Source organism: Canis lupus, chromosome 3 (assembly GCF_011100685.1).
Source record: "Canis lupus familiaris isolate Mischka breed German Shepherd chromosome 3, alternate assembly UU_Cfam_GSD_1.0, whole genome shotgun sequence".
In the NCBI taxonomy this organism is placed as follows: Eukaryota; Metazoa; Chordata; class Mammalia; order Carnivora; family Canidae; genus Canis; species Canis lupus.
The window spans coordinates 8758683-8779803 of NC_049224.1; the positions used below are offsets into that span (position 1 = coordinate 8758683).

The window sequence follows — 21121 nt, forward strand, 5'->3', positions numbered from 1 at the left end:
CAGCTTCTGGAAGGACCTCCCGGGGCAACGGCGGCACCGGAGGGGGCTCTGGAGGCCCGCGGACTGCGGGCGGGGGACGGGGGCGGGGCCGAGCTCGGGGCGGGGGCGGGGCCTAGGTCGGGGGCGGGGCCTGGGGCGGGGCCTAGGTCGGGGGGCGGGGCCTGGGGGCGGGGCGGGGCCCGCAGGGGGGCGCTGCCACCTGCGCGGGGGCGGAGCCAGCGGCCCGGTGTCTCGGGCGCCCCGACGCGCGGGGCCGCGGAGAGCGCGGCGCGACCATGCAGGGCGGCGGAGGCATCGAGAACCCGGCTTTCGTCGCCTCCAGCCCGGAGCCCCCGCGCCGCCCGCTGGCGTCGCCCTCCCACGTGGAGGTGTCGGACCTGTCGCCCACCGCCCGGCCGCCGACCGCGCCGCCCCCGGGGCCCCCGTCGCCGGCCGCCGGCCCCCGTGCCTCCCGAGAGGCGCCCGGGCCCGAGCCGCCGGCCGAGTTTGAGGAGGGGCCGTGCGGGTGCGGGGACTTGCAGCCGCGGAGCCTCCAGCGCTGCAACACGCCTCCGGGCTTCCTGCTCTACTACTGCCTCCTGGCCCTCACGCAAGGTGGTGCGGGCGCCGGCGGGGCGAGGGGCGCGGCGGGGCGAGGGGGCGCGCGGGGCGCAGGTCCGCGAGGGCAGGAGCGCGGGGCAGGTGCGGGGCGCGCGGCAGGTGCGCGGGGGCGGGGGGCAGGTGCACGGGGGGCAGGTGCGCGGGGAGGGGGCAGGTGCGCGGCAGCCCCGACTGGGGACCTGCGGCCGCCGGCCACCGAAGTGCAGCGGGCGGGGCGCCAGCGGGGCAGCTCTTCCTCAGTAGCGACTTTTCACACTGGCCGTACGACTTTTTTTTTTTTTTTTTTCCCCTTTTTGCGTTTCTGTTCTACCTCAGTTTCCCCGATTCGATTCCTTCCAGGAAGGTCGAAATTACCGGAGCCTCGGCTTGGGAATGGTCGGTTTACACTTGGGGTAACCGTTCTGTGCGACGGCCGCCTATCGATTTAGCTAAAACTCCTCGCTAAAGGGATATTCGTTTATTTACTTATTTTGGGTGTGTGTGTAAATCTATTGTTTCTGGAAAGGAAGGGTCAATTTGCAGGGGGCGTAGGGTAGTTGGGGAAGGGGCTCGGGGGCAGCGTTCGTGCTTCGCGAGTGTGTTTAGGTTGAGGCGTGAGCGTAGGTGCAGGTGCAGGTGCAGGTGCAGGTGCAGCCCCGGGATGTTCAAGCAGAGGCTGCAGACCTCGCGGAAAGGCGAGGCTTCTGAAACGCGGAGGAGCCGGGCAGGATCTGTTTTGTTCCGGGAGCTCCTTAGGGTCCCTTGGGAGTGACGGATAAAGTCCACGTTTATACCCTTGGGAGTTTGCGGTCTACACCTGGGTTTGGAGGAGTGAGTGGTAGAGGAGGAGCGGCTCCCGGGAAAGAAAGCCTGGAGAAGGTGCAGGTGTTGCTGAGTTGCCTGATGCACGGGATCAAAGAAAGAAATGGGCAGTTGGCCTAAGGTGACAGACCCGAGGAGAGGGGGTACCAGATGGAGCACCCTGAAGGAAATAAATGCTGCAACTCAGAATCTGATGGCCTGTAGGTTTTCTTGGGTCAGTGGAATCCTAGTTTCAAAGTATTTGGTTAAAGAGGCTACCCAGAGCCGATTGGAAGAAAAGTCATCCGGGAAATAGTTTTGGGGAGAGGGAGGAGTTGGAGATGCCCATTTTATTTTATTTTTTTATTTTATTTTATTTTATTTTATTTTATTTTATTTTATTTTATTTTATTTTATTTTATTTTATTTTATTTTATATTTTATTATTTTATTTTATTTTACTTTATATTTTATTTCATTATTTTATTTTATTTTATTTTATTATTTTTTGGAGACGCTCTTTTTAAAAGATTAACAGAAGAGTAAATCTAAATACATTCTCTCTCTTCTTATTCCTGCTCCCCTTACTCAGGGCCCCTCGCTATTGCACATATAGGTGTTAAGGAAGTTAACGTTGGTTGCAAGTCAACTGCAGCTCTTCTGCCAACAATTGCTTTGAGCCAAGAAGTTATTTCCCTTTCCACCTCTTTGGTCCCCACGCAAGTTCGCCTTCTCTCAATGCCTTGGTCTTAGTTGTCCAAAATCTGTGGTGAGACATTTCAGTGCCAAAGGAATGCAAATTTCAAAGAAGTTGGACACAAGTAAACTTTGTCTTACCTTAAAACATATTCTGAAATTTCTGTGTTCCAGAATACATGATTTGTTCCAGAGCACTTCCATGTAATATAAAATAAGATTATTAGCAAAGGTTATTGGCACTCCTAGAAAACTGTGCCCCTTAGCCACTAGCTGCATCTACCCAGAGGCTCCCAATTTAAGAAGCATAATCCTAGATGAAGGTGACCCAATAAGTTCTTGTTTCAGTTTAAAGTTGAATTATTACCATTTAAGTTTGGATCATTACCACGTTTCTCAGACATGATCCTTGGGAGGTCCATTTCCATGGTATATTAAGAAGCATTTGATTGGGGAAAAACAAAAACCCCAAACGTGTCAGGGTAGTTTACTTAACTCAGAATTTCTCAAAGATAAACAGGATTTCTCTTAGCACCTTACCTTCTAACGTGCGTCCTATTTTCATATATGTACAATAGAGACATGTAGTATGCAATATTTCATGAAATTCCTTTTTAAAAGGGAGAGTTCTTAGAACTTCTGTAACATAGAATTCAGAGTGGTATGCTTAGGCTTATAATGCTATCCCCCCCCCCCCACCAAGAGTTTATAAGTTTACTTAGAGAAGTTTTATCATAACTGAGTTTTTCATGACGGACCTTTAATCAGTATAGCAAGTGTGTTGGAGAGTTGATTTTTTTTTGGGGGGGGAGGAGGTGATTTTTGGATGGGAAAATTTTCATAATCTTAGGTAAATTTATCTCATAAGCATGCCATTCCCAGGTACATTAGACACTTTTAAATCTCAAGAATTGCAAATTGGCTTTTGACTTATTAAACTGGCATACAAGTAAAATCATGAAAAAAAAAGTAAAATCATGTTAGGACTTTTAGAATTTATTATATCAATTTTCTTGACATATATTTCCAGTTACAATCTTGATAAAGCAAAGTTTAAAGAGGATGTAGAAATCATGGCTTGTGTGTACTCTGTTAAGGAATGAATGAAAATGCATGATATCTTCTTAAGTAAATGGGTAACTAGTTAAAAACTGTATTTTGATCCAATGCTTTTTATTTTCAATTTATAATGATGTTTAAACTCCTGTAAATTTAATGGAGGAGATATTTTTGTTAAGCCACTCACAATTAGATTTCCAGCTTTTTCTTGTGTACCTTGTATTTTCCATCAGAGTTGTAATTAGCAATGAAGTGTATATTTTTAAATTTTTTTTGCATATGATTTAGACTGCCAGTGGTTGAAATGACTCTTAGATAGCGTGTGTTTATTTTTGCTCTCAGATCTTTTAAACTATAATTTTCATGTCTATAAAAGTGTTAGAGGAAAAGAGGTGTGAGAGCTCAATTTCACCTTTCATAAGACTAAGTGAAGCATTTCTAGTTATATATAAACATGTTTAATAATTGAACAACCTGGGATCCCTGGGTGGCGCAGTGGTTTGGCGCCTGCCTTTGGCCCAGGGCGCGATCCTGGAGACCCGGGATCGAATCCCACGTCAGGCTCCCAGTGCATGGAGCCTGCTTCTCTCTCTGCCTCTCTCTCTCTCTCTCTGCGTGACTATCATAAATAAATAAATAATTAAAAAAAATTGTTTAAAATAATTGAACAACCTGGGACACAATTGGGCATTACTTTAATGACCTCTTGAGTCCCTTGAACTTTTTATACTCTTCTGGGTGAGGTCTATGAGAGTATGCTACTCTTGGAGTCTCTCTAGTGAACTGGCTTCATGATTTTTTATTTGTCATATAGAGAAAAAATGAACTTAGCTACAATTTAGTATGTGGTAAGCGTCGATTTTATGGACACTTGAAAATTCACAAGTATACCATTTAAAAGCAAACTGATTTTTAAGGAAGTATGTTTGCATTGCTAGCCTTGAAACTTTGAGACTTTCAGAATTGGTACATTAACAACAAAAAAAGTCAAAATAAATTCATAGCCAAACTTCAGTCGCAACCAAACGTTAGTATGCTGTGTTAAAAATTGTAACCCATATGATAAAGTTAATAAAAATCACCCACTTATGTTTTCTTTTCTCTCTTTTTAGGTGTTGTAGTAAACGGCCTCGTAAATATTAGCATTTCCACTATTGAGAAGCGCTATGAAATGAAGAGTTCTCTGACGGGCCTGATATCATCAAGCTATGATATCTCGTTCTGTTTGTTATCTTTATTTGTGTCATTCTTTGGTGAAAGAGGACACAAACCAAGATGGCTTGCATTTGCATCCTTTATGATAGGACTGGGAGCCCTTGTATTTTCAATGCCAAAATTTTTTAGTGGAAGATACCAATTGGGGTCCTTTTTTGAAGGTAAGTTCCTGTTGTGTTTTTGTTTTAATTTAAGAAGTATTGTAAAATAAGGCTTTTAACTCTGTATTCCAACTACTTTGTACAGGTAAGTAGGGTACGGATTTCGTCTCCTCCACTGCTTACTGCTTTGTTTTGATGTGAATTGTGTAAAATAGGAGATTACAGAGAATTCATTATTCAGAATTTATTCGCATTATTAATCCTTTGATACTCACTCCCCAAATTACGCAGTCCTCCTCAAAAAGCAATGATCGATTTTGTTTGTGCTTGTAACCTCATTGGGGTTCTAAGACCTATAGACTTCCCCTTTGTGGTTTTATTTGCTGAGCTTACAGGTCTGCCCCTGGACATGTTGATTCCTGATTCCTGAGTTAAAGAGAGGTGAAATTTATAGGAGAACTGAAGCTTTCTCTAGGAACTGAAGCTAGCTGTACTTATGACTGTAGTTTAGAGACTCAGAACTTCATGAGTTATCTAATGTGTTGCTCTGGTTAGTTGAGAAGTACATTATTCAAAGGCTCAAAAGGAAATTTGACTGTATTTCTACTCCTCCTCCCTGCCAAAGAATCATTTTTAATGGGAAAACAATTACATAGAGCCAGAGAGATATGCTAATGAAGTCCTTAACATTTTTATTGTCTTTCCTGGGACTATTAATAGCAAATATTGAGAAAAAGAGAGCTATAAAATGAACTTTTCAGGAGTTAGGTAAGTGAAGAAAAAGGCTTAGGGTAAGAAGAAAGGAGAATTGAGGCCTGCCGCAATATAGGCATTCTTTTTAAAAGGTTAAGGTTGTTACATTTGTGAGTTTTAATATTGAAAATTAATATTTGTTGTGCCCAAGATCGCAAATCCGAGAAACCACCAAGGAGCCGACACCGATGCAAACACACGAGGGTTTATTTACAAGCTCGAGCTTGGGTCCAAGTATATCCGACACAGCGGAGCAGGGAGTTGGACCCCGAAGTGGGTTACAGCTGGGTTTTTTATAGCCTGGTCTAGGGGATTTCCAGAAGGGATGGAAGAATTCTAAGATGGGACTTTCTACCATGGGCCTGGGCTCTGTTGTCTTTCTGATAAGGGATTACCTGCCGAGGACATTGAGGACATTCTGCACTTTTTCCCCTTAAAGTTCAGCTCTTATTCACAGGGGCCTAAGATGGCTGTACTTGTGCTAATGCTAAACTTTAGGTGGGATGGCCTTAATTTTTCTTGGCCTCCACATATTAATGTGTTAACATTCCTTTTTATTTAAAGATTTTATTTATTTACTCATGAGAGAGACAGAAAGAGTGGCAGAGACATGGGCAGAGGGAAAAGCAGGTTCCCTGGGAGGAGCCTGATGTGGGACTTGATCCCAGGACCCTGGGATCATGGGATCACGACCTGAGCCAAAGGCAGATGCCCAGGTGCCCCTAAAGTGTTAACATTCCTAAGACCAACTTCCAAATTATAGAATGACAACAAATAGGAAAATATTTTTAACAACTTAACAATAATATTTTTAACAATTATGCAGCGTGGTTTTGGGAGTATGCTTATTAAGTAAGCTGACTTTATTTTGGAAATAGAAATAGAATATGCAAGCAAATAGGACCAATAGAGGTTTATTTATTTATTTATTTATTTATTTATTTATTTATTTTCCAATAGAGGGTGTTTTCAAAGTGTGGTAGACTTTGGAGTACATGAGATAAGGAAAGTATGTTATCAGTGGAAAGATCACTTCTATAGATTCTAGTACATTATCTAAGATCGACAAGATCTTAGATAAGGCCAGTGTCAGGCCAATGTCACATAATTTCACTGGAGGTAGTTTTAGGAACAAGGCACACTAGGTTTTAGTAAGACACCTCTGGAATTCAACAGTAAAGTAAAATCTAAACTTGAGTCTGTCACATAAGAAACATGATACCAATTCCATAATAGCGAAAATACCGTGTTTGTAGCATTTACGTGGTAATCTTTGTACTAAATCAAAGTCCTCACTCTTGCAGTTGATCAGATGCCCTACTTGTTCTTTAACTATATGAGCTTTGATAAAATCTCTGACTCTCTAACCAAGAACATAACACCTGTTCGAGTACTAAAGCTGATCTTCCTTCAGCAATCTTCCTAGCTTCATGTCTTTGCTGTACACACTTTGAATTGCAGCTAATCTGAACAATTTCTATTTCCCAATGGGAAATGACCACAAATTAAGGTGTGTGGGAGGGGGCTAGAGATAAAGCCAAGAAGATTGCTAAAACCAGGTCACAAACTTTTAGTACATTATGGTGTACTCTGCAAGTTTTCATCAAGTTCCATTTGATATGTCTTAGTGATATTTTTTATTATTTTACTTGAAGTAGATTAGATAGAGGGATTGGCTAATATGTGAGGTTTTTAGTCTACATTAGACTCATAATTTAAATAATAGCTTATCATCGGCAAATGGAAATCAAAACTCATGCAATGAATATTTATTGATACAGACCGTACATGTGTAATAAAACAAATTAATAAAACAGTTCCATGCCATTAGGATTTTATGCAGTAGTGGGAAGAAATACAAAGTTGATAAGCAAATAAACAAGATATTTGAAGATTAAGGGAACAAATAATATGGAGTAATAGGGTATAAAAGGGAAGATACATAGACAAAGGAAGGCCGTTGTGATAATAACTGGATAACGAGGACCCACTTTTCAAAGATGCTTTCCAGGCTGGAGAAAAACATAATATAGGGCCTTGGAGGAGGAAAGAGCTTGGTAGGTTTTAGGAATCATCACTTTGGCCAGCATGACCAAAGCAAAGGGACGACACGGCATGAGATGAATTTAGAGAGATAGGTAGACACCAGCATGAGGGATTAAGATTTTCAAGTGCAGTGGGAAGTCATGAGAAAGTTTTCCTTTTATTTTTTAAAAAAGATTTTTTTTATTTGAGAGAGGGCAGGAAGCACATGATCGGCGGTGGGTGTGTGTGTGTGTGTGGAGAGTGGGCCGAGGGAGAGGGAGAAGCAGACTCCCCACTGAACAGGGAGCTCAACTACTGACTACTACTATGCAGGGCTCTTCCCAGGACCCCAAGATCATGACCTGAGCAGAAGGCAGATACTTAATGAACTGAGCCGCCCAGGAGCCCAGAGAAAGAGAAAGTTTTCCATAGGAAAGTGCATGATCTTATGTTTCAGAATGATCATTTTAGCTTCTTTTGTTCTGAAGAATGAGAGTAAATGGAAGAAAATCAGCTAGGAGGTTTTTTTTTTTTTTTTTTTTTTTTTTTTACTAGAGTCCAGGTGAGAGATAAAGGTGGTTAGACTGGGTTGGTATCAGTATGGATCTAAAGGAGTGACTGATTCTCAATATATTTTCAAGGACAAAGAGATAGGACTTTTTGGTAGATTGATTACAGAAGAGGAGTGATTAATGACTCCTTGGTCTTTGGCTTGACCAGCTGGGGCCATTCACTAGAATGTAGAAGAATGGCATTAGTGGTGGAAGTTGAGAAATCAGGTTTGGAATTAGTGTGAACTGCGTATTATATATATGTTATAATATATGTTTTTGAACATAACATGTTTATATAAGTGTGCGAGTTACTCTTTAGTTTTCATTCCTAGAAGCGCTCAAATTGGGTTTGAAGGGCTTCCTCATTCTAATTTTTGGTAGATAATGCCACATTGACTTTTAGGAAGCGATGGTACTCTCAGAGTCAATATGTAAAAATGCCTTGTTGCTGTTTTGAATTTTTGCATTTTTTTCCCTTGAAGGTTTTCTTTAATATGTAGGTATTTACAATGTAGTAGATACAAAACTCAGGACTGAAACCACATTACATATCTAAAGGAAAGGAACCCAGGTATTTGGAAACAGAAGGAATCCTAAATATCATAAATACCTGCTTTTACAATGTAGAACCTTAGGACAAGCGGTGAAGTGAATGATTCATACTGATTTCATAGAGAGTTCAATAATAGCTAAAACTAACTGTAGTTTTTATGCTTTGTTTAATGTTTTTAAATTTTTATTTCTCATAGGTTTATTAACTACATTGAACAGTTTCAATATTTTTATGAATTTATTCATTTTGAAGTGTTTACATATTGCATGATTTTTTTATGAATTTAAACCATTTCCCCCAATTTTAAATAGCCATTATAATAATCTGTACTTTTCTTAAAAACATAATTACATGGGATGCCTGCGTGGCTCAGTCGGTTAAGCGTCTGCCTTCAGCTCAGGTCATGATCCCAGAATCCTGAGATCTAGCCCCACATCCAACTCCTTGCTCAGTAGAGAGTGTACTTCTTCCTCTGCCCCTCTCCCTCTCTACTCCCTCCCCCTCAACTCTCTTTCTCAAATACATAAATAAAATCTTTAAAAATAATAATAACTTGTCTGTTCAAAAACTTAATCCACCTTTGCATATTTTAGACTCTATAACTAAAATTCTTAGTGATTTGTTCAAGTCTAAGAAGAGTGTGTAAGAAAACTGGAGATCAGTGGGAAAAGGAAACAAAGGAGTTGAAAACTTTCTGTAAATAAATTAGAAACAAGGGCATGTACAATCTTGTTAGGTAATATAAAATAAATAACCCAAAGAGCCTCACACTAACAAATCATTTTATTAGTTGAAATCGTACATGTAATTTAATTTGAAAAGGACATTGAGAGAGTGTTTTCCTTTATGTGCTTTTTTGTTGTTGTTTAAACTTGAGAAAAGTCAGGGCTCAGTTTGTATGAAATCTCTGTAAGAGGAGATCAAGGTAATATAATATAGTTGGTAAGTAGAGGAAAACAAAATGTGAAATATGATAAGCATGTATAACTTCCACAGGTGTGAGAAAAACACAAAAGGAGGTCAAGAGTCAGCAAAAGGTAGAAAAGTGTGTTTGAAATAGCTTGAATTTTCTATTCTGTAAAAAATAAATTTAAGTAGGTTCAGGAAAGTATTGTTTTAAGGGAAACTTTTATGATGACCTAAGGGTTGGGGTGATTAACTTTGGAGATAATAACAGTTATCAAAGGAAGTTTTGGTGGTTATTGGTTACAAAAAAGAGGAAGAATTAAAATTGAGAGAAATGCTTCTCAGGACTAATTTTTATATATGGTAGCCTGAAAATAGAATAGTGTCATAAAATATTTTCAAGTAAATAATATTTGACATTCACTTTTGATATATCAATTTGTTTTAACATGTTTTAATATAACTTTCAGGTATTGTAAACATGTAAAAGTAGATCTTTACCACATAACATTTTGTTTTCATCCAACCACTTTTTAATTCCTTGTAAATGAGTGTTAATTTAATGGTGTTATGGACAATAATCTTTTTGTCTCTTTGAGACTTTGAGAGGGTGGGGATCATTAGTAAATACTTAGAAATTATGGAGAAGTAATTACTAAGTCCAGTGAAACTCTTTTTCCCTATTGACCAATAATTGGATAACTTTTCCTAAGTTGTATTATTTTCACGTTTCTCTTTTCCATTCCTTCCCCTTAGGAAAAGATAGCTCTCAACACTTTCCATTTGCTTCAACATTAAATTTCTAATGTTTTAGATTGGTATTTCAGGAAGAATTCTGTACCAAAGGATGTTTGCTAAGCAAGGTGACTATTAAAATGTTGAGCTAGGAAAATAATTAGCTTGGGATTCAATATGTGATTTAATTTTAGTTACTATTTTGTATTTTATCTTCTTTCATAAGGATTTTTTTTAATATGGAATACGTGCCTAGATTGGAGAAGACATAGGGCCAAGAATCTTCTAATTTTACAATCGCTAACTTAATACAGTGCACTTTAATTTCACTGAGCCTCTGAGTGTTCTTCTTGCTTAATATTACTTCTTCCTTATAAAAAATCAGTTTTATTTTTCTTATATTTCAATTTTATTATAACAAATGAATAAAAAGCAAAAAGATATCTTAGAGATACAATGATGTAATAAAACAAATGATTCAAAAGAGTTATAAATTCTGTACATACAATAAAAGAGCTAGAATTAAGTTTTAGGGGTAGTCAGTGCTCCAGATGAAACTAGCACAGTTTTTAATATTCAAGGCACTTTCGTCTTCCCCAAATTTCCTGGATTATATGAGTTACCCTGGATGCTTGCTACCATCATTTAATGCCCCTTGGGGATCCTGATTCAGCAAATCTGGAGGACTCAGGATTTTATTATTTTTTTTAAAGCTACCCAGGTTATCTTATCAGTCCATTTGAGGAAACATATGTCCAAATTGGTGCTTAATTATTTTTGTAAAGTCTCAGCTGTGGACACATAAGAGGTTACTTTTCATTTTAAGATTATTGCTTTATAAATTCCTTTAAAATAGAAGTCTCACAACTGTCATGGAATACTAGATACTTTAATGTAGCCAGTTTTGTTGGACTTCAAATGACCACGCTTCTAAAATAGAGGAAACTAAGAGAGAAAATTAAGTAGGAAAGCATGTGTCAGTGACTTGTTAGCACAAACTCATTTCTGCTCAGAGCTATAATTTGTAGATAGAGATTTATAAGTGCATGCCCTTGAGCAAAGGAATATAATGTCTCAGCATTTCCCAAGTATGATCTGCAGAGCACATTTTCTGAAGCTATTAAACATATATTAAAAATATGTTCCATGGTTCAATGAGTTTGGGAAAATGGAAGTTAAGTGTCTCTGATGCATCTCTGTAAAAGTTGATGCAGTTTGTGAATCTTTAGCTAGAGGATGTGATATGTACCAAAAGACCCCACTGTTAACACTTGCCTCTTTTACTCTGCTTCTACTGCTCACTTTATGTTTTCTGCTCCAAAGAAGTGTTTTGGAGAACAGGCTTTGGGAATTCTGTTCCATGCTGTCTTATGTCGTTTTGAAAGGCTGTGTTGAATTTAGAAACTTCATTATGGCCAGCATTAGCACAGCCTGTGATTGATGGCAGGTGTTCAACAAAGGTTTGTTGAGTTGTCAAATATATTAATGAATGAATGGATCCTTTCAGCGAAAGCATAGTAGGAGTCTAATGACTTCCCTTCCACAGAAGGCAGTAGAGTAGTTAATGTCAGATAGAGGCAGTTTGGATGCTCTGTTCACATTTTAATATAAACTGGGCCTAAAGAGTAATGGGGAGTTTTTTTTTTTCTTTTTCTTTTTCTTTTTCCTTCTTTTTTTTCTTTTTCTTTTTCTTTCTTTCTTTTCTTCTTTCTTTTTTTCTTTCTTTCATTGGCCACTGAATTGGGGGGAATTGTGTTATCAGAGGTATCAGAGGCAAAGCATTGACGGTCTTTATGGGTGAGATTTGGGATCTGAAAAATTTGCAGTGTGGAAAAAGGAAGCTAAAACGAGAAGCATATTCAGAAATAGTAACACAATGCTTTGATACTCTACTTTTGTTTTTTGTCTTAATTGCTTGCTAAACTGTTGATTTCGCTGTGTAGCTACCATGCTTCTAAGGTGATGCTAAAATGGCAGAGTGATAGTGATTACCTTTATTTGCTTTCATGTATAAAATAAAAGGAAATGCTCTGATAAGGCATTCAAGTCGACCAGAGGCATAGTTGTGTCTTACTGGTATACTGTATGGGAGGTAATTATTAAGCAATGCTTTTTGTCGCTTCCTCAGAAAGGTTGGTAAGAATGTGGTTTGTGGCAAGAAAGAAATGAGGAAATTCTATTTTCTAAGTCACTGTTCTTAAAAATGCATCAGTTAGCCATTGTGTGTTTTAATGTATTTTTCCCTTTATTTTAATACTATGAGCACATCACATTGAGTAAAAGTATGCAGCAGTTGAGCAGGGATATTAGGGTCAGACAAAGCTGAATTTAAATTTTTACTTGAATGCGGTGTGATAGAGCTATGTGGCCCTGGACAAGCTTTACTATAAATTATGATGATGATAATAACCCCTACCTCATAGGAGACTGTACACATACAGTGATAAAGTAGTGCCTGGTGCATGGTAAATGCTCATTAAATGGTAGCAATGAATAATAATAATCTCATGATTATTAAGTAATGGCTATTTAAGTAATGGAGATTTTTGTGTGAACATAGTTCTCATTTCTCTACGTTGGATGCACAGGAGTAAAACAACTGGGTCATGTAATGGTTCAAAATTTTTTTTTTTTTTTGAGAACTGTTTAAGATAGCAAAAAACTATCTTGGTTTTGTTTAGTTATTAGCAGTGATAGTTACAAAATCATATGAACAACTAAAAATTTTTCAAAATGATACTTTTTTTTTTTTGGTCAGTTTCACTTGATATTGGTAAATCTCTAAAGTCTGGCTCAACACTTCCAAAATAATATATTTAGGGAGTGTTTTAGCTATATTCTTAGGTGGTAAGAAAATTTGGTATAGCTCAGCTTAAATGAATCTACTCAAAATACTATACTAAAATATTATTTTTTAAGTAGTCAAAGTGCTTCTTTATCCTTAATTTCTTATCTATTTTTAAACATGGCACATCCTTTGCAAGCCCTTCAGAAGATTAAAACCAAACAAAACCAAAAAGAAATGGGATAAAAGGGGAAAAATGGCATAAATGCAACTAGAAAGGAAGGAAGTAAATTTTCCTAACACAAGTTAGGATTACCCACTGCTGATATTGTTTAGCCTTCTTAATGTATATATATGTTTATATACATATTCATAGTCACATATTATACACACACTTAAATTACACAGTCATTAACACATACTCATGCACACTCACATCCACATACTCTTACCAACATTTATACATCTTACATCACATTTATACATTATGCATTTATTTATTTTTTTACATTATGCATTTAAATATACATTCTAAGGAAACATCATTTTGAATTTTTAGATACCTACTTTTTGTTTAAGAATATATATTGGACATGGTTATATGTTAAAAAACAGTTTCAAAATATTTATGCTTTTATATTCATTTTATACATAGCCTATTTAATCAGCCCTCTTTTGTTGTGTTTTTATTAACACATTTTTCTGGTTGGAGAAGACATATGGATCATTGCGGACAATTTGGATAATACTAAGAAATAGAGAAAAAAGCAATTCATTATTTTTTCTCAAGGAAAGCAATGTTGAGACTGTTAATGTTTTTAGTATGCCTATTTCTTATAGAGTTAATATAATATTTTGTATAATTTGTAACCTTTGAGCATTCTTATTCTTGCATAACATTCCATTTTAAACTTTAACCATTCTCATAAAGTTGAGTATTTATATTTAAAAAGTTTTTTATTGTAAATTACCTCATGCTAACATTGTTACATTTAAAGATTTTACTATATTTTGGTAATTGGGCAGTATATAACATTTTGTAATTGGCTTTTTCACTCAGAATAATTCTCTAAAAACTCATCGGAGTTGTATTTATCAATTATTCATTCCTTTTTATTGCTAATTACTAAGTAGTTCATTTTATGGATGTATTATGCATGGTTTGTTTAACAATTCACCTATGAAAGGACATCTTAGCTGATCTGTTGTTTGGCTGTTACAAATAAAGTTATGCACATTTGTACAGATTTTTGTGTGAACATAGTTCTCATTTCTCTAGGTTGGATGCTCAGGAGTAAAACAACTGGGTCATGTAATAGTTCAGTTTTTTTTGTTTTTGTTTTTGTTTTTGTTTTGAGAACAGTTAAACTATTTTCCAGAGGGACTATACCATTTTATAGCCCACCAGCAAAGTATGAGTGATCCCATCCTTGCCATCCTTTGGTGCTGTCATTATTTTTTATTTTAGCCATTCTGATAGATTGCAAAGAAATCTCACTGTGGCTTCAACTTGCATTTTCCTGATATCTGATGATGTTGAGCATCTTTGCTCGTGTTCATTTGCCATCTGTTTAACCTTGATGTAATGTCTGTTCATGTTTTTTGCCCATTTCCTAACCAGATTGTTTAATTTTTACTGTTGAATTTCGAAAGCTGCTTGTGTATTCTAAGTCCTAGATCTTTGTCAGATAGATGATTTGCAAATATTTTCATCTAATATGTAGCTTATCTTACTTTTAACAGGGTTTTTTCACAAGACCAAAAGTTTTAATTTTGAAGTTCAGTTTATCAATTTTTCCTTTGATGGATTTCATTTTTGTTGTCAAGTCTGAGAATTCTATACCTAGTACTAGATCCTAATGGGTTTCTATTTTTTTAAATGTTAATAAGTTTTTCATCTGTGATATATTTTGAATTTTGACTCTCTTTATATTCCTGTTAGTACTAGCACTAATTTTTTTCCTTTAATAATCCAAACACATAAGAAATGTATTTGTCACAATAATCAGACTGATTGGAAAGGGGAAAATACATAGCAGTCACTAGTTCAGAGAAATCCTGAGATCCCACTAGGAAGATGTTATGCTTGTTCCTTGAGTAAACCTGCTTCTTGGGAGGGTCTCAGTGTTCTCTGTTGGTACTTTTTTATCGGCTTTGGCTATATTTGAAGAGGGCAAATGGAGAATATACTCCTTGGATGGTTAGAATCTGTAGTAGCCTATTTCTTACCTATAGAAATTTGGGAGCTAATGGTCATTTTCATACTCATTCAGTCATATTCTCCTGAGAAGAGGCTAGTGGTTCATTTGGTAGTATAACTGTTTTAAAAACCAGCTTGTTATCTAATTGTTTCAGGTATATGTGCCAATTACCACACTCCTAGTTTTGTTGTATGTCTTATCTTTCTTAACCTCATGACTCTCTCTGGACTTAATTAAGCATATTGGACTAATGGGAGAGCCATACCCTTAGGTACTTCTCTCTAAGCTACATTTTCCAATTAAAAGTATTTGCTTGGTACCGTCTTAATTCATTTAATGGGTATTAACAATGAGTATGGCCAGAGCCTTGTTTTTCTCCATGCCACAGTATGTTTTAATTGACCTTTGTTGCTCAGAGAAGACTTCTGAATTTTATCTTTTATATGATTTGGATGAGAAGCAGTTGTCTCTTCCACCTCTAAAGTTCTAATCATCCTATCCCCTTTCATTCCATCCAGAATACTTTGCACAGACCCACTGGCCACTCACAATGTCATTACTGTCTGTTATTTGAGTTATTGGAAGAGGTCAGAAAGGCAATGTCCCATAAAGCTCTGTAGCATGTTAAAATGTATTATTTAAAAAAAGAGTTTCAGCGTTGAGATAATGCATCATTGTTCAGCATATTATCTGGCATTGGGTAGACAGTTGGTAGATACTTGTTGAATAGAGAGGGACACTCTCTAAGGCACAGAAGAGCCCATCACATAAAAGAGGGCAGATGGGAAGAAGGAACTGTTTCAAAAAGTTAATAAAAAAACAAACTTACAGGATTTCTTCATTGAAATAATTCTGAGGATCTTGAGTAATACTGAATTGCTCATGGAGTCTCTGGGAATAATGTGAAAAACATTTATTTCTTGAACAATTATCTGTAGCCATGCCATTTTTTTTTTTGTAGATTATATTTCCTATTATCTCCATTTTGTTATCAAGCTGGTCATGTTTCCAATTTCAGTGTTGTAAAAGCAGTTAATTGTTATAATAAAAAGTATTTTACCTGCTTGAGTTTTTAAGAGACTCCGTGGTATTAAGAAGAGGACATAATAACTAAATATATTACATTTGCTAAATATGAAATTTTCCAGGATACAGTTTTTTGTGACAGAGTTCTGGTTACTGCAAACTGAAACATATTTTGTAGACCTCATGTAGCATTTAAATTTCATTTATTACTGTTTTTAGTCTATGATTTCTGTCCATTGTTTTTCATATTAATCTGTTATATTCTGACATTTCAAATTCATTTTTGGCACTTATTCTTAATTTCTTTAAAAATTTTTATTACTATAATATTTAGTGCATATATATTTTGTATTTGTCAGGTTTTAATTTTAATTTTTATATTATGTACTACTATTACTACATGAGACTGATTTTTGGGGGAGGAATGCAGGGTTATAATTTGTTCATCATTTTCAGTAGCTACTTTTTCATTTTTTTTTTTTTATGAATTGAATTAACATCCAGGATATTTTGCTATGAAATTTAATTCATCATATACTCTTAAAAAAAAGATTTTATGTATTTATTTATATATTTATTTGAAAGTAATACACGGAGAGTGAGGTGGGGAGGGGGCAAAGGGAGAGGAAGAGGGAAAGAATCGCCAGCAGACTCTGCGTGGAGTATGGAGCCTGGTACGGGGCTTGATCTCATAATCCCAAGATCATGACCTGAGCCCAAACCAAGAATTGGACGCTTAACGGACTGAGTCACACGCATGTGCCGAATCTTACATTCTTATGGTAACCCTTATTTTTTGCAAATTCAAAAAGACTTGTAGGATATAATTTGTACTGGATAGAAACTACGTGGCTGTGCTACCCTTCAGAGGCAAGGTTGCCAAGTAAGTTTCAGAGACCGAGTTGACATGTTATAAATGGGGAAATTCTAAGTCCCATGGACAGAAACCAAAGCCCCCCACAAGTAGGTTTGGAAAGCACAAGTAATTAGGTAGGCAAGCATCTCAGATTTGCATGCTCCTTGTTCTGCTTGCCTTGTATATGAATGTAAAGATGTTTTTGCAACTTGTTAATGCTCACTTGAGTATATCCTTTGTGGAAGAAGTTCTCAGGAAGAAAAGATGGTCTGGATAGTGAATGTCACTCAGTGTCTTGTGGAATTGTACCATGTCAAAAGTGGCCATAATGACATAAGCATGGATTCAAAAACATGCCTTTCCCTCCTCAAGACTACGCTAGCTATTCCCACTACAGATTGACTGATTTATTTTTTAACCATAGGGGCCAGTTCTGAGAGCTTCTGATATGCCAGTATTCTCCAGGGCAACAAATATTCCCAAAGGCAGTTAAAATGTATCTTTCCTGGTTGCAAATTATCCTCCTGACTCAATTGTATATTCCAGATGTGAATTTCTTTTCATTGCCCCCAAAGCCTCTACCAACACTCAACACTGTTTGCCTTACAAAATGCTCTATTCATCATTATTATATCCTATACAACATCACTTCTGACCAAGAAACTTACATGCAGCAAAAGAAGTATAGTAAGAAAGTCCTTTTTTATGAAATTCATCTGTGTGTCTTACTGTGTGCCCTAAACCCAGAAACTACTGACTTGTTGGAATGATGTCCATTGTATTATAATTTGCAGCATAAAATTCTCTTCCCTATAGAACATGGTATATATGTTAAATAAGACAGAAACCACTCTGCATCCTTTATAGTTATAATGCATAGAGTAAGGAGCTAGGAAGTGGCAAGGGACTAGTGCCTCTTCCTTCTGTATTGAAATTTTTAGAAATTTATAGAATTTTGGCTTTCTGCCTTGATCTTGTTGAGTCCTAGTCCCCACAGGATGAAAGCTTCCATCAGATAACTCAGTCATTATTCCCTTAAAGCTGAGACGACTCTAATTATATTTTTAAAGAACTATTTAAATACTCAACAGGAAGAGAAGATGGTCACTGAACTGGCTGAAATTAGATTACTAAAGGGATATTGCGTTCTTTCTTTCTATACAGTATCCAAAAAAAAAAAAAAAATGTGTTTTGGACTGAGGGAATTCATTTGGGTGCTTCTTAACACTCTCACACCCAATAGTACTTGTTAAAAGGATAACTATGGCAACCAGAGAGAGATAAAGCAGCTGAAGACTTGCAGATGCTGTGTAAAGTCCCAGATCAGTTGAGGTACAGGCAGGTACTAAAGGGTACACAACCTGGATGATGGGAAACAAGCGATGTTTGTCAACTCAGGCTTTCTGACCAGCTACGGAAGGAAGCACTGCAGAGCTTGTTAATTGTCCCATTGTTCTTGTCTTCCTCTGCCCATTATATGAAGACCACTGGTGATGACCAACATTTCAGCGTTGGGTTCAGGTGGCAGAGTAACTGGATTGACATTACCCCAGGGTGATGTTTTGGTGATAGGTTCTTGTGGATTTCTTGTGTTGGAGATGTTTTCAATCTGGACAAAGATTAAAAATGAATGCTAAGCTACCAGAAAAACAAAAAAATGGACAATGCTGGATATGATCTGTTTGTCCTTTCAGGTCTGTCAATCATTTTATCATCTTGTTTTATCAACCTGTTTAATAGAATAAACCCCATGGACTGTATTGCCTTGGCACTTTTGCCACCTGGCTTCTAGTTGGGTTTAGCCAATGAGAGTTTGCCTATTGGAAAGAAAGAGGTTGTGAAGCTTATTTCCCTGCTCTGTTCCCCACTAGAGTTGGTGCAGAAGTCGCTGTGCCTTTACCTACACTACAGTTTTTGCACTGTTTTGGTAATTGCCTAGGGATACTGGCACCTACTGTTTGTTCCTTTAACTCTCTTTTAGAAAAAAAAAAAATGTTAAATTTCCGTCAGTTATCCCTTTTGTCTGTCTTCTACTGTAATCTTAGCTGATACATAAAAAATAGTCCATATATATTTTCTAGCATTTGTCTTTAAAAAATATTTTGACTTAAAGTTTTTCCTTATAACTGACTGCTATTTTTTTTAAAGGTTTTATTTATTTGAGAGAGAGAGAGAGAGAGAGAGAGAGGGAGAGAACAGGGGGAGGGGCACAGGGAGAGAATCCCAAGCGGACCTTCATGGCCAAGCACTCAGTCTCACCACTTTGAGACCAAAACACAAGCTGAAACCAAGAGTTTGACCCCAACCGAGTCACCCAGGTGCCCCCAAATGACTGCTGTTTTGAAATGAATTAGTGCTAGTACTTTATAACAACTGGGGAAGCTTTATATTTTCCTCTCTATATTGAAACCGTTTAACACACAGGGTTGATTATTTTTGATTGAGCTTTGATGTCAATTCTCCAGAAAAGACATTTAGAAGTAGACTTTTGCTTTCCATTTCAATTTATTTCAGTCATGGATTCATACAAATTTTATATATAAGTTTAAATCAATATTTTTATTTTAAGACATTTTCTAATTTCTTGGTATGAGATTATACATAGGATATTCTAATGTTTTAAAAAAGGTTTTATGCATTTGTGGTCATTCCTATTACTTCCACAGTATGTTGGATTCTACTTTTCTTATCTTGTGAGTTGTGGCCACTTAGGTTAGGGGTTTGTATCCTAGATACAATCTTAGATGCAATCTACTTATCTTAGATAAGATAAGTAGACTGTTAGAAATTATATTAAAAGTTTTTGTCTTTTTATTTCATCTTAATAGAATCCCTTATAGAAATCTTTTGAATTTTCATTCCAAAGATCTAAGTAACCAATTCGCTTTATGTCACCATTAACCATGTGATGAATCTGTTAAAAGATTAGGCTCTTTAGTCTTAGAGATTTTGGAAGCAGTTAATCTAATCCTGATTTTGCTCATTTGTAAAATGTGAAAAGTAATGGTACTTCCTTCATAGGTCGTTTCTAGGGATTAGATTATACATGATAGGGAAGGATCTTGCATAAGATGATCACTCAGTAAATATTACTGTTATTGCTATTAACATAAATGAGGATCAAATATAAGTAAGGCATGATTAGTGAGAACCTGGTGAGTCATTGAGGCAGTTAGAACTTCAGAGTACATAGTCACAGACTGGAGAAGGATAGTAGTAAGTGAAGAAAGCTTTTCCCTTGAGCGTCTCAGGGGAAGTGGAATTTGAGCTGGACTTGAACAGTGGGTATGATTAGGAAAAGCATATGATGTGGCCATATTCCTTTTAGGCAAGGAATACAATGTTGAATGATTCTTATGTTATAAGCTTGATGACTAGAAAACAGATGGTATAAACAGATATTGGGAAATCAAAGAAGGTGGTGTTTTGAGAATGATGATGAGTTTTATTTTAGACATTTGAGGTAGAAGTTTGACATCAGAAATATAGTTCTGTAGCGTGAGAGACACTGGAAGTTTAAAATTGATAATGGGAGTCATCTTCCCAGTTTCTTCTTCTTTTTTTTTTTTTTAAAGATTTTATTTATTTATTCATGAGAGACATACAGAGAGAGACAGAAATATAGGTAGAGGGAAAAGCAGGCTCCATGTGGGGAGCCCGATGTGGGATTCAATGCCAGGACCCTGGGATCACACCCTGAGCTAAAGGCAGATGCTCAACCACTGAGCCACCCAGGCATCTCATCTTCTCAGTTTCTACATTTGTGATAGTGGATGTTCATCCCAAAGGTGAGAAGAAATGAGAGAGGGTGAAAGGCAAAATCCTAAATCTTGGCAATAGGAATCATTAAGAGATCACTGATAAAACTGACTCTGTAAGTTTTAAGTCTATCCATGCCAGGGTTAAATTAAAGACATTTTAATTACTTAAGGTTTTTTTGTTTCCCTTGGCCCCTTTACCATACTTGATTTTTTTTTTTTTAACTTTCATTCATTTATGATAGTCACAGAGAGAGAGAGAGAGGCAGAGACACAGGCAGAGGGAGAAGCAGGCTCCACGCACCGGGAGCCCGACGTGGGATTCGATCCCGGGTCCCCAGGATCGCGCCCTGGGCCAAAGCCAGGCGCCAAACCGCTGCGCCACCCAGGGATCCCCCTTTACCATACTTGAAACCAGTATTCTTCCAAAGTGTGTTTTATAAGCCTGTTCTACTAGATATTGCACATTGATGGAGAAAAAAAAAGGTAACTTAAATATATGATATGTTGTGAAAACT

General features: G+C 37.3%; 1 protein-coding gene across 1 annotated transcript in view; it reads left to right on the forward strand.

Annotated features, from left to right (window-relative positions):
- Positions 1 to 275: 275 nt before the first annotated feature.
- Positions 276 to 21121, forward strand: part of SLCO4C1 (solute carrier organic anion transporter family member 4C1) — a 76154-nt gene continuing 55308 nt past the window's right edge. Inside the window, exons 1-2 of the mRNA XM_038532243.1 lie at positions 276 to 594; positions 4248 to 4511. Coding sequence (XP_038388171.1) covers positions 276 to 594; positions 4248 to 4511 — 583 coding nt within the window. The remainder of the gene's footprint in view (positions 595 to 4247; positions 4512 to 21121) is intronic.